This window comes from Callorhinus ursinus, unplaced genomic scaffold, assembly GCF_003265705.2.
Source record: "Callorhinus ursinus isolate GAN/ISIS: 27379988/994484 unplaced genomic scaffold, GSC_fseal_2.0 scaffold51, whole genome shotgun sequence".
Classification (NCBI taxonomy): domain Eukaryota; kingdom Metazoa; phylum Chordata; class Mammalia; order Carnivora; family Otariidae; genus Callorhinus; species Callorhinus ursinus.
In genome coordinates this window covers 6,239,908-6,250,699 of record NW_027397113.1, presented here as the reverse complement: position 1 = coordinate 6,250,699, position 10,792 = coordinate 6,239,908, and the positions used below count along the sequence as shown (strand labels likewise).

General features: G+C 61.6%; 2 protein-coding genes across 2 annotated transcripts in view; both read right to left on the bottom strand.

Annotated features, from left to right (window-relative positions):
* The window catches only part of MAP4K2 (mitogen-activated protein kinase kinase kinase kinase 2), a 16,246-nt gene extending 12,403 nt beyond the window's left edge, over positions 1 to 3,843 (bottom strand). Inside the window, exons 1-13 of the mRNA XM_025878712.2 lie at positions 3,688 to 3,843; positions 3,508 to 3,565; positions 3,221 to 3,311; positions 3,067 to 3,131; positions 2,708 to 2,763; positions 2,276 to 2,323; positions 2,147 to 2,189; positions 1,675 to 1,747; positions 1,461 to 1,592; positions 1,318 to 1,380; positions 879 to 960; positions 677 to 784; positions 160 to 255 (exon numbers count right to left, since the gene is read on the bottom strand). Coding sequence (XP_025734497.1) covers positions 160 to 255; positions 677 to 784; positions 879 to 960; positions 1,318 to 1,380; positions 1,461 to 1,592; positions 1,675 to 1,747; positions 2,147 to 2,189; positions 2,276 to 2,323; positions 2,708 to 2,763; positions 3,067 to 3,131; positions 3,221 to 3,311; positions 3,508 to 3,565; positions 3,688 to 3,783 — 1,011 coding nt within the window. The 5' untranslated portion in view covers positions 3,784 to 3,843. The remainder of the gene's footprint in view (positions 1 to 159; positions 256 to 676; positions 785 to 878; positions 961 to 1,317; positions 1,381 to 1,460; positions 1,593 to 1,674; positions 1,748 to 2,146; positions 2,190 to 2,275; positions 2,324 to 2,707; positions 2,764 to 3,066; positions 3,132 to 3,220; positions 3,312 to 3,507; positions 3,566 to 3,687) is intronic.
* A 342-nt stretch (positions 3,844 to 4,185) lies between these two features.
* MEN1 (menin 1) lies at positions 4,186 to 10,767 on the bottom strand. The gene is made up of 10 exons (XM_025878969.2): positions 10,661 to 10,767; positions 9,815 to 10,275; positions 8,702 to 8,910; positions 8,391 to 8,519; positions 8,060 to 8,100; positions 7,900 to 7,987; positions 7,074 to 7,210; positions 6,570 to 6,705; positions 5,694 to 5,858; positions 4,186 to 5,485 (listed from the first exon to the last, which is right to left on the bottom strand). Coding segments are annotated over exons 1-10 (1,851 nt in total). The 5' UTR covers positions 10,663 to 10,767; the 3' UTR covers positions 4,186 to 5,002.
* Between the last annotated feature and the right edge of the window lie 25 nt (positions 10,768 to 10,792).

The window sequence follows — 10,792 nt, the reverse complement described above, 5'->3', positions numbered from 1 at the left end:
CACACACAGCACCCCCACCGGATCCACACACACAGCACCCCCACCGGATCCACACACACAGCACCCCCAGCCAAGTCCATATACACAGCCCCCCACCCAGATCCACATGCACTGCCCCCACCAGATACTCACACAGCCCCCCCCACACACACACACAACCTCCCGAGCAGACTCACACTGGATCTCCGAGGGGGTCCTCTCGGCCGGGCCGTGCTGTCCCCGGGAGTGAATGGTGTCTGGAAACATGTCATAAGTCTAGGAAAGAACACAAACACGAACGGTTGACACACACCCGGCACTCGCCTTCCGCCAGGTATCATTGGAAGTGCTTTACCCACACTTTGTTTTTACAACAACTCTCTGAGATTATTTTAAGATTAAAGATGAGAAAACCAGCACAGAGAAGCAAATAACTGGTCAAAGACCACACAGAAACCAGAAGAAGGCTAAGCTAGCGTCAGGTCAGCTTAAGCCAAGCACAGGAATTTATCAAGTGAGGGGTACGGGGGCGGGGGGAGCAAGATGGGCCCAGGAAAGATCTCTAATGGGTGGGCTCGCCTGGAGGAAAGCTCCCAGTGCTGGAAATACGCAAGTTAAAGGAACCTGATCCATATCACCTCTGCATTCCTTACCTCCTGGCCAGGCCAAGATCCATTCCTCAGCTCCCCTCACTTACCTCCAGGTCACAGTCCTCTGGGGAGGGGGTTCCCAGGTGGGGGTCATTGGCTTTGTCCAACAGCTGTGTGAGGAGAGCCCGAGGGAGGTGCTGGGCTGTGAATGGATGCTAGAGGATTGGGGGGGAGGGGCACAGGTTGGTTCCCGGCCTCCAGGCCCCTGCTTGCAAACACCTAGGCTCCTGCCCTGCCCCCATCTCCCACCTGCAGAAGCTTCTCCGCTGTCGGCCTCTTCTTGGGGTTCTTGGTCAAGGCCAGCTTGAGGAAGTGGTGGAAATGCTGGGTCCTAGTGGGCACAGGAACCCCCGCCCCCAGACCCAGGTTAGCCCTCATGTGGGGCATCCTGCGAGCTCCAGAGGAGGGAGTCTGCTTCAGGAAGGAGCCAGACCAAAGCCAAGGGCAGCTGGCCTAAGCAATCCTGCTGTTGGGGCACAGCAGCTCCTCTATCATAACCATCTGCCCTTCCTCCCTGCCCACACCAGTCCCCAGGCCGAGGGGCAGGGCTCAGGCCCCTCCCACAGATGGTCCACAAAGGCTGAGAGTGCGGGGCTCCTCAGGTTGCACCCTGGGAGTTGGCAGAAGGTTCTCCACCCCCATGGAGACTGCTGGAAAGGAGGCCCCAGTGGGGGATGTAGGCCCTCACCAGCGAGTCTTGTCTCTCAGCCTGGGTGGCTGGAAGCTACTCTTCGACATGAGCATCAGGGCCCTGTGGAGAGCACGAGGTCAGGGGACAAGGTCAGCAGTGCCCTGGAGGTCAGGCAAGGGGCAGATAAGTGTTCAGCGGACCTCATGGGGTGCAGGTGGAATAGAGGGGGCTGCAGCTCGCCCAGCTCGATGGCGGTGATGCCCAGGGCCCAGACATCACAGAGCTCGTTGTAGCCTCCTTTGCGTTCCACAGCGGCCACCTCTGGGGCCATCCTAGAGAGGGGGTCACAGATGGGATGGCCAGGTGCCCGACCTGTGCCCCCCCCTCCCCCCTCAGCCCAAGGCACAGCCTCACCAGTATGGAGTCCCAATGAAAGACCTCCTCTTAGCCACAGATGCCGTCAGCTCACCTGATACCCCAAAGTCAGCTGCAGGGAGAAAGAGCTGCTCCCACCCGCCCTCTGGCTACCACTCCCCACCCACCTCCAGGGCTGAGGCTCGGAATGCACCTGAAGGGTTCAGAGAGCAGGCGGCCCAGGTTCAGCCACAACTGCCACACGTTCAAGGCAAGGCCAGGGCCCCCTCCGGGAGGGGTCGACTACCTTCTATCCCTGACCAAGTGTGTAGTCCCAGGTTAGACTCCATACAGACCCAACCACATCCAACTTCTAGCAGGGAAGGAGAACGCTTCCACTTTCTCAATGGGGAAACTGAGGGTTAAGTGGTAAAGTGACTTGCTCAAGGACACCCAGCACTTAAAGGCAGACCCTAAGACTCCATAAGCTCCCACGGAACCCTCACCCTGATTGTGTCCCCGGGGTACTGACCCAGCTTGACATCTCCCTGGAGGGTGAGGAGAAGATTGGCTCCCTGTGGGAATGGAGGAGAGAGAATCCCATCTGGCGCCCCCAAGAGCCTCCTCCTCCCTCCCAGGATGTCCTCGGCCACACCCCTACCTTGATGTCTCTGTGGATCTTCCCCTGAGAATGTAAGTGGTGCAGCCCCTGGGGACAAAGAGGAGCTCCTCAGAACAGCCACCCAGGACTATCTCCCCTTTCCTGAGCCCCCTCTAGCAACTGGGGCCCCCCACCCAAGCAGCTTCCTCCTCCCCTCTCCCCAAACAGGAAGTGACTGAGCCAAGAGGGAAATGTGCTGCTTCCGGCAACAGGGCTGGGGCCCCTTCCCCCCCAGGACCCACAGCCCCTCAGGCCAGCCCTGCCTGAGGCACTCCACCCACCCCCCCGACACACACACACACACACACACACACACACACACACACACACACACACACACACACACAGGCACGCACTGGCCAGGCCAGCTGGGCTCCCTGAACCACAGCTCCTGGGGACTGGGGGTGTGAACAGCCGTACGGGCCCAGCTACCTTCAGTGCCTCTCGGCAGACATAGGCAATCTGCCGTTCCTCCAGGGGCCCGGTGGCTGAAACGGAAGGGGTGAAGACTGGCATGGAGGTCAGGAGGATATGCTGACCTTCCCAGGCCACCCTGTGTGGGGGGAAGCAGCAGGCACCGGTAGATGAAAGAGGTGTTGGCCACATCCCCTCCCTGCACAGCCTGGGATAGAGCCCAGAGAAGGACACCAATGTCTCAAGGTCACACAGCCAGTGAGGAGTGGAGAAGGGCCCAAGCCCAGGACCTCAGCTCTCCTCTCCTGCCCCATGCTGGGGAAGGGTGGGTTGGGAAAAGGCTGTGGCCCTCTGGGGCCTGGAGTCCTGGCCCTCACCGTGGTAAATCTCCTGCAGGGACCCCCCTCCGCAGAACTCCATGCAGATCCACAATCGGTCATTCCTGGGGGGGGGGCACAGAACTGGGGTGGGCACATGGCAGGGCCACATGGGGGCTGCCTGGGGGTAGGCAAGGGGATGAAGCAGCCTCACCTGAGGTAGCTGCCAATGTAGGCCACCACATTGGGGTGACGGCACTCACGCAGGATGGTGATTTCCTGCTGGAGGGAGCTGGTGTCGTCCCCTGGGGAGCACAGGGCATCATGGAGGGGGTGCATAGGGATTGCTCTCAGTGCCCCATCTGCAAAATGGGCACATCCGCGCCAGAAAGATCCCAAGTGACAATACCCTGGGGCCTTCCTCTCAGGGGGCCAACTCTCAGCGCCCGTCCGGCGCTGTGCCCTCCCTCCAGCGCAGAGGCCCTGGCCCCGGGCCCTCACCTGGGTCTAGCTTGACTATCTTGACCGCGGCCAGTTCGGACGTGACCGTGTCGCGGGCCTGCAGGGGCGGAGGAGGTGAAGTAGGATGAGGAGGGGCGGGGCTGGGGGCTGGATGCGCGGTAGGGCGCAGAGCCGGCACCCTCCCCGCCGCTCTCCCGCGCGTCCGGCCGCCTGGCGCACCTTGTAGACGTCGCCATAGGTCCCGGCCCCCACACGCTGCAGCAGCTCGAAGCGGTCGCGCGGATCCTGCAGCGACACGTCCCGCAGCAGCGCCATTGCCCGGCGCCGGGCGGGCCGGCGGGCGGGCGGTCGTGAGCTGAGGAGCCGCGGAGCCGGCGCGGGGCGGCGCGGGGCGGGGCGGGGCGGGGCAGGACCGCCGGGGCGGGCGCGGGTGGCTCCGAGGCCGCGGAGGCGGGGCCGGGGCCCGGGGCGGGGCCAGGAGGGGGATGCCCCGCCGCCCGGCCGGGAGGAGGCGCCCGCGGGACAGGCCCTCGGCGGGGAGGGGAAGCCCCGAGGCCGGGCGGAGCCGACCCGGCAGAGGCCGTTTGGCCAGCCACCCGTTCCCTGCGCCCTACAGGTGGAGAGCCCGAAGGCCAGAAAGCAGGGGTAAGAGGGGGCCCCTCTCCCTCGTCCTGCCCACCTCTCCCGCAATTTCCCCGATGAAACACGGACGTGTATTTTTTTTTTTTTACAAAATGTATTCATCTTCCTTGGAACTGAAAAATAAATCTATGTACAAAACAGGAAGAGATCAGGCTCCCCTCACCCACTCGCAAACCCCTGCAGATTTCCTCCGGAGTCCCCTGAGACGGGCTGGACCTCGGGGAGGTTCCCAGAAGGTCGGAAAGAGGTCTGCTCTGATCTGGGGCCAGTTTGGTCAGGAAGGGGGCGGGGCTCAGGATTCACAGGCCGGAGACTGCGTTTCGTGTCCCAGACTCGCAGGACAGAGAAGGGAAGAAGCTAGGATTTCCCCAAACTCTGGAAGTTTAAGTTCTTTGGGGTAGGGTGCTTGGATTCCCAAGGGATGGAATTCTGAAGTGCGAAAATGTACTCCTAGGGGTTGAGCGGAGTCCCAGGTTCCCGGGTTGGAGACGGGACCTGTGCTTCCGGGGTGTAGGGCGAAACCTCAGCCCCACGGGCCCGGGAGCAACCGTGAGCAGCCCCGGTCTGGCCCAAGGTTAGAGCCTCGGTTCTGAGGTGGGGCCCTGTTTCCAGTGCTTGGACCTTTAAAGATTAATGATGGCGCTCAAAATGAGGTTTCCATTGGCCGGCTGGGCTTCTGGGGCATGGGACCTAAATTCAATGACCGACAGAGCCCTGGAGTAGCCTGTACTCCAGCAACTTGCAGCCTGGGTTCCGGGTTGGGGTGGGGCCTGGAGGAGGGGCTTAGGCCCCCTTGGCCCAGGGGAGGGGCTTAGGCTCGAGGGGCGGGCGGGGGAGTGGGGGTGACTGGGGTGGCGCCCTCCTCCCCGCACCACAAGGGCTGACAGGTAGTTCAGAGGCCCTTGCGCTGGCGCTTGAGAAAGGAAAGAGTGTAGTCGCTAGGTGTGGACACCTTCTGCTTCTTCATCTGCACTTGAGACTGCGCCGTGAGCTGCAGCTTGATGGCGCTCGAGTTGATCTTGGTGGCCACCAGCAGCTCCTTCATGCCCTTCATCTTCTCGCTCTGGAAAGTGAGCACCGGACCCTCCGGTGGCGGCGACGCTGCGGGTGCTGGCGCCGGAGCCGTGCTGCCTCCTTCAGGGCCTCGCGCAGTGCCGGGGACGGTCCCTGGGGGCTTCCGAGGGGGTCCCGACATCGCCCCCTGGCCTCCGCCAGGGCCCTTGTCCAGCGCCGGCTTCTTAGGCGGCGGCGGCTCCTCGGGCTTGGACTCACGCCGCGGGCCTCGCCGCCGTCCCTCCCGGGCTTCCTCGCCCCACAGCTCCTCGGCCTCGGCCGCCTCGGCCTCGCGGCTCACAATGCGCACCTTCTGCCGCACCTGGACAGGGAGGAAAAGTGGAGGAGAGGCTGCAGGCCGGCGGCTGGAACCCCAGGACCAGCCTCGGCCGCCGCGTCCCAGGGCCTCAGTCTTATCTGCACTCAAAGGGGACAAGCCAACACTCTTCAGGACCACAAAGGTTCTGCCTCGGCAGCTGCCATCACCCCCTGGCCCCCCCCCCAAGCCACCCTGCACAGCTGCCCCTCACCTGCCCCTCAAAGCGGCCTAGGGACTGCACGAGGAAGGTGGCCCAGCCCACGTGCAGCACTGGGGTGGGGCTGCCCTCTTCCCACTTGCAGATGCCGTCATAGAACCGCAGCAGGTGGGCGAAGCACTCTGGGTCCTGGAGGGCAGAACCCTGGCTCTGGGTCCCCTGGGCAAGAGGAAATGAGGGCGCAGGTTAGAACCCCCCCCCCATCACAGGGCACAGTCCAAGCCCCTTGCCTAGGCAGACAGCCCTGGCTTCAAAAGAGGTGAGCACAGCGGCGCCTGGGTGGCTCAGTCGGTTGAGCGACTGCCTTCGGCTCAGGTCATGATCCTGGAGTCCCAGGATCGAGTCCCGCACTGGGCTCCCTGCTCAGCGGGGAGTCTGCTTCTCCCTCTGACCCTCCTGCCTCTCATGCTCTATCTCACTCTCTCTCAAATAAGTAAATAAAAATATTAAAAAAAAAAAAAGAGGTGAGCACAGGGGAAAAGATCGCTTAGAACCTCTTTCCTTTTATAAAACCAGTCCTTAGCCAGGACTTGGGGGGAAAGCAGAAGCCATCTCTTACCTACACCCCACCCCCTCAACTGAATGAGGGGTATGCACCATGAGAGAGATGGGCTTCCACCCCCTTTACCTGAAGGCACAGGGTAGAAACCCCTAAAATAGCCTCAGCTCCCTCAGAGCCAGGCCGGGGACCCCCTACTGCAGCAGAGAATGTAGCTCTCTGCGCAGAACCACCTTCCCCCGGCAGGCCCCAGTCCTGCACAGTAGCCCCCAGTCCTACACAGCAGTCCCTGTGTCCTGGGATGGGGAGCCCTGCTGGGGGCGGGGGTGGGGTGGGCAAGGTGAACACAGGCTGCAGCTCCAGCTCTTCACCTGGGTCTGCTCCCCTGGCCGCTCCTCGCCGGCCTCCAGCAGGCTAGCTGCCTCCTTCAGCAAGTTGGGGATGACATCATTGGCTACTTCAAAGAACTCCTTGTAGATCTCCTCGTCTTCACGGCAGTAGTTGTAGCTGTGAGAGCAGTAGGGCACTGTGAGGTCTGGGCCATGGCAGGGATCCCCAGGGACCTGGTGAGCGGGTGGGGTCTTCACTTGGAAATGATGGGTCTGAGCAAGGGGGGCGGCGTGGGGCAAGGCATGCGGATTCTACTGCTGGATGTCAGTGGTTGGAAACTGGGAGGCCAGGGGAACCAGGGAAAGGTGTGAGGCCCTCATCAAGGGGTCCCAACCTCCTGCGTGATGGTGGCCTTGGCTGCCTAGGGACTGGATGGAAAGGGGATAGGGCTAGGGACCTAGGCCTCACGCCTGGATGAGGGTGGTTGGGAATTAGGTAGAATGGGAAGAAAGGCCGGCCTGAGGCCCTAGTGGGGGGATCCTCACTCCTGGATGACAGTGGCCGTGTCAGCCCAGGCCTGGAGGGCTTCGCGCACATTGCGGTTGCGGCAGTGGTAGCCAGCCAGGTACATGTAGGGGTAGATGTGCTCATCCCGGTAGTAGGTCTTGGCTGAGGCAATGCCCTGGGGATAGAGCAGAGGGACCTCAGGGAGCAGCCCCAGTGGCCCTGGATGGCACAAATCCAACTGGGTCACACCCATGAGGCGCAGTAGGCAGATCCCAGCGGGTCCTGCCTCCAATCTCACCTCCACTCCCGTCTATCCTCTCTGCCAGGTGCTCCTCCCCAGGGTCTGCACAACTCCCTGCTGAGGCCTGGGCCATGCTGCAGGGGGCAGGGACCCCCAGAGAACAAGGGCTAGGAAAGGGAAGGGACCCATCCTCCAAGCTTGGGGCATATCCATTTCCCTGGCTTTCTGACACACTCCTACCCAAACACCAAAGCCTTCTAAGCCCATCCCAATGTCCCTCCTACCCCACCCCCCACAAACTTAACAACCCCTCCTCAGTGCTCCCGCCACATGTGACCTCTGTTATACTCTAGGACAGTAAGAGGCAACAGAAAAAGCAGGGCTGAGGGGACAAATTCAGGCCCCACCCCTCCCAGGCTGGGGAACCCAGAACATCCCTCTTCAGACAGCCCGGACTACACTGAACATGCATATGCTAAATACAAAATGGGAAATGGAAGGGCAATACCCCCCAATACACACAAAGTTCCTCTCTCCTCACCTGCCCCCTCCCAGTCCCCAGGTAGAAGGGGACCCCAGCTACTGTTGGGCCTCCCTTCTGTACCCTCCTGAGATGTCCCCACCTTGTGGTAGAGGGTGAGGGGGTCTGGCCGGCCAGGGGTGGGCTCCAGTTCCTCCAGATCTGCCAGGTTCCCCAGTGCCATGGGGTACCTAGGAAAGGGTCATGAGTCCAGGCTGCCCCCCCAGCCCCGAGGCCCAGCCTGGCCACTTCCCCCTACTGACCTTTCCAGATGTCCCAGGTCGTAGAGCAGCCAGAGCAGCTTCTGGGGGGGGCCGAAGGAGAGAGATATGAGCTGGGGGGAGGTGAGGAGGGTCTCAGTCTACCAGGCAGATGTGAGTGGCATACCAGCAGGGACCTCCCACCAGGTGGGTGGGGCCAAAATTCAGGAACCAGCCCCTTATGGGAGTCAAAGCCCTTTTGCATCTCAATTCTACTTTCCCAAGAACCCTGGGAAAGGCCAGGCCAAGAATGAGTAACCCCTGTTACCAAAGGGGAAGCTGAAGCTCAGGAAGGGAAAGTGCCCCCGCCCATGGTCCCACAGGCACCTCTCACCTGCTGCAGCTGCAGCAGCTCCAGGGAGTCGGTGTGCAGGTCAATGGAAGGGTTGATGGCACACACCATAAATGCCACCTCCATCTTTCGGTCACAGCGCATGTATGATCCTTTCAGGTACAGCCAGCTCTTGGGAGAGGACAAGACCAGATGTCTCAGGATGGCCCCACCTGTGCCTGCTCCAGGGAATGACAGCCAGGAAAGGGGCACTCCCCCTTCTCGGCACAGGAAGGTGGTGCCAGGAAGAGGGGAGGTGGCTCAGACTGGAAGAGGAGAGTGTGAAATGCACAAGGTAGTGGGAGGGGGCATACCCGCTCAGCCACACCCGCGTTGACTGTCTGGCCCCTGCGATCTTCGTTGCCCTTGCCATGCCAAGTGACCTCAGCTGTCTGTTCTCCGTTGGGCCCAAACACTACCCAGGCGTGGTCCTCAGACAGGGCCAGGTGGACATCCCGGAGACCCAGAGCCTGGCAGGCCCCCACCACGGCAAAGGCCACACCAGAGCTGTCCAGTTTAGTGCCTGTGGACGGGAAGGGCATGGAAGAGAGTCCTCTGAGCACTGACCTGGGGAAAGGGGCCAGGTGGTGATGGGCCATGCTCCCTCCCACCCTCACCTCCAAGCCTGTACCCAAACCTTAGATGCTCCTGCCCATCAACGCTCAATCCCTTTCCTCCTATGTGTTCGAAGCCTCTCCCTCCCCCTTGACGTGCTGCAGCAAAAGACCTTCTTGGCTCTTCCACAGCTCCACCCAGCCTTTGACCCTGTCCCTTCTCTTTCTCTGCAACCGTACTGTTTTATTGTGCCTATTAGGTTATAACAGGGACAGCAAAAATGGGACCCTCTGGCCAACACTCTTCACACACCCACTGGTAGATACTCCTAATTTATCTCTGTACTCTTTTCCTGCTAGGCGCAGAAGCAGCCTGATTCCTTCTCAACGTGGCTCTCCAGGACCTGACTGCCAGTCAACTGGGCTTGGAGCAAAGAAGAAAGTTCTTTGCAAACCCTGAGTCTTAAGCTCCTTGACACGAAGCCCCTCCCTCATCCGTTCACTTTCATTTAAGTGTCTCAAATGTAGCCAGATTTTGGCTCCTCTCTCCCCAGATGTGCTCCTGCCTTTAGTGCTTCATACTGGGCTGAGGGTCTCCTGTAGCTGCTCAATGGCAGGGATGGGGGTGCTGAGGAGGCAGAGTCAAGTGACTGAGGTGCAGGCCCAGCCCTGCCATTCTGTGCCTTTGGCATGTCACTTCCCTTCTCTGTGCTTCAGTTTCCCTAGCTGCAAAGAGGGTAATAACACTTGCCCCACTTCACAAGGCTTGCAGGTCTTAAAGGGCTCTGCAAACCATACAGTGTTGTGAAGAGGTGGGCCAAGGTTCCCAGGTGAGACAGGATTCTCCCCCTTTGCCACCTGTCAGGCTCCAACCTGTGATGAAGCTGAAGAGGGATTGGATGTGGGCCCGATCCTTGAAGTAGGAGCGGCTGAGGCTGTTCCAGATGACATCGGAGACCTTCTTCACCAGTTCTCGGCTGGAGACACCCCCCTCTCGCGGGTAGAGAGACAGGTCGACGGCGCCACGGATCTGGGCGGTGAAGCGGGCATACAGCGCGGCGATGATGGATAGGTCGGCCACAGGGAAGTAGGTAAGCCCGCCGGGTGGGTCGGGCGCGGGGCTGGGCTGGAAGGTGAGCTCGGGCACATTGGTGGGGATGACGCGGTTGACAGCTAGGAAATGCTCCACGAAGCCCAGTACCAAGGATAGGAGCACCAGGTCCGGTTCCTCTCGGCCCAGCTCGGCAGCAAACAGGCGCACCACGTCGTCGATGGAGCGCAGCGGGAACAGCGTCTTCTGAGCGGCCTTCAGCCCCATGGCGGCGGGCCTCGGCCTGCGGGCGAGCCGGAGGAGGGTCGGGCGGGCACGACCGGGGAGCCCCCTCCCAGGCTCGGCTAAGGTTCTACACGCCTATTCCCTACATTCTCTTGCTTCCCCGCCCCCCTGGCCCTCCGCTCATCTGTTCCCCCTCTTCCGTCGGAGACCCCTCAGCCGAGGCTGTAAGGGCCTCCTCGTCCCCCACAACCCCAGGGGCCGCGGCCCCGATGGGGGTCCGCCTCTAGGACCCCGCTGGGGAACCCTCCATGGCCGCTCCGCCCCCTCTCTACGACCGTACCCCCGGACACCTAGAGTCCATCTGGAAGGCGCCCCTAGGCCATGCCCCCCAAATCCCAAGGAGAGTCCTGGCCTGGGTCCCCCGCGCCCACCTCCGCGCTTACATCCCACACAAGGCACCGCGGCGCCCGCCGCCTGGAGCCTGCTGGGAAATGGAGTTCCGCCCCTTGGGCAGCACTGCCTGCCGGGAAGTGCAGTCCCGGGCCCTCTCCTGCCCTTGCCGCGTCTTGAAATGG

What these genes read in the sequence shown, in the direction of transcription:
- MEN1 (XM_025878969.2), bottom strand. An exon ending in CCCTCACCCTCTACCACAAG is followed by an intron (nt 7,211 to 7,899) that starts GTGGGGACATCT and finishes CTCTATCCCCAG; the next exon opens with GGCATTGCCTCAGCCAAGAC. An exon ending in ACGGCCACTGTCATCCAGGA is followed by an intron (nt 6,706 to 7,073) that starts GTGAGGATCCCC and finishes CTGCTCTCACAG; the next exon opens with CTACAACTACTGCCGTGAAG.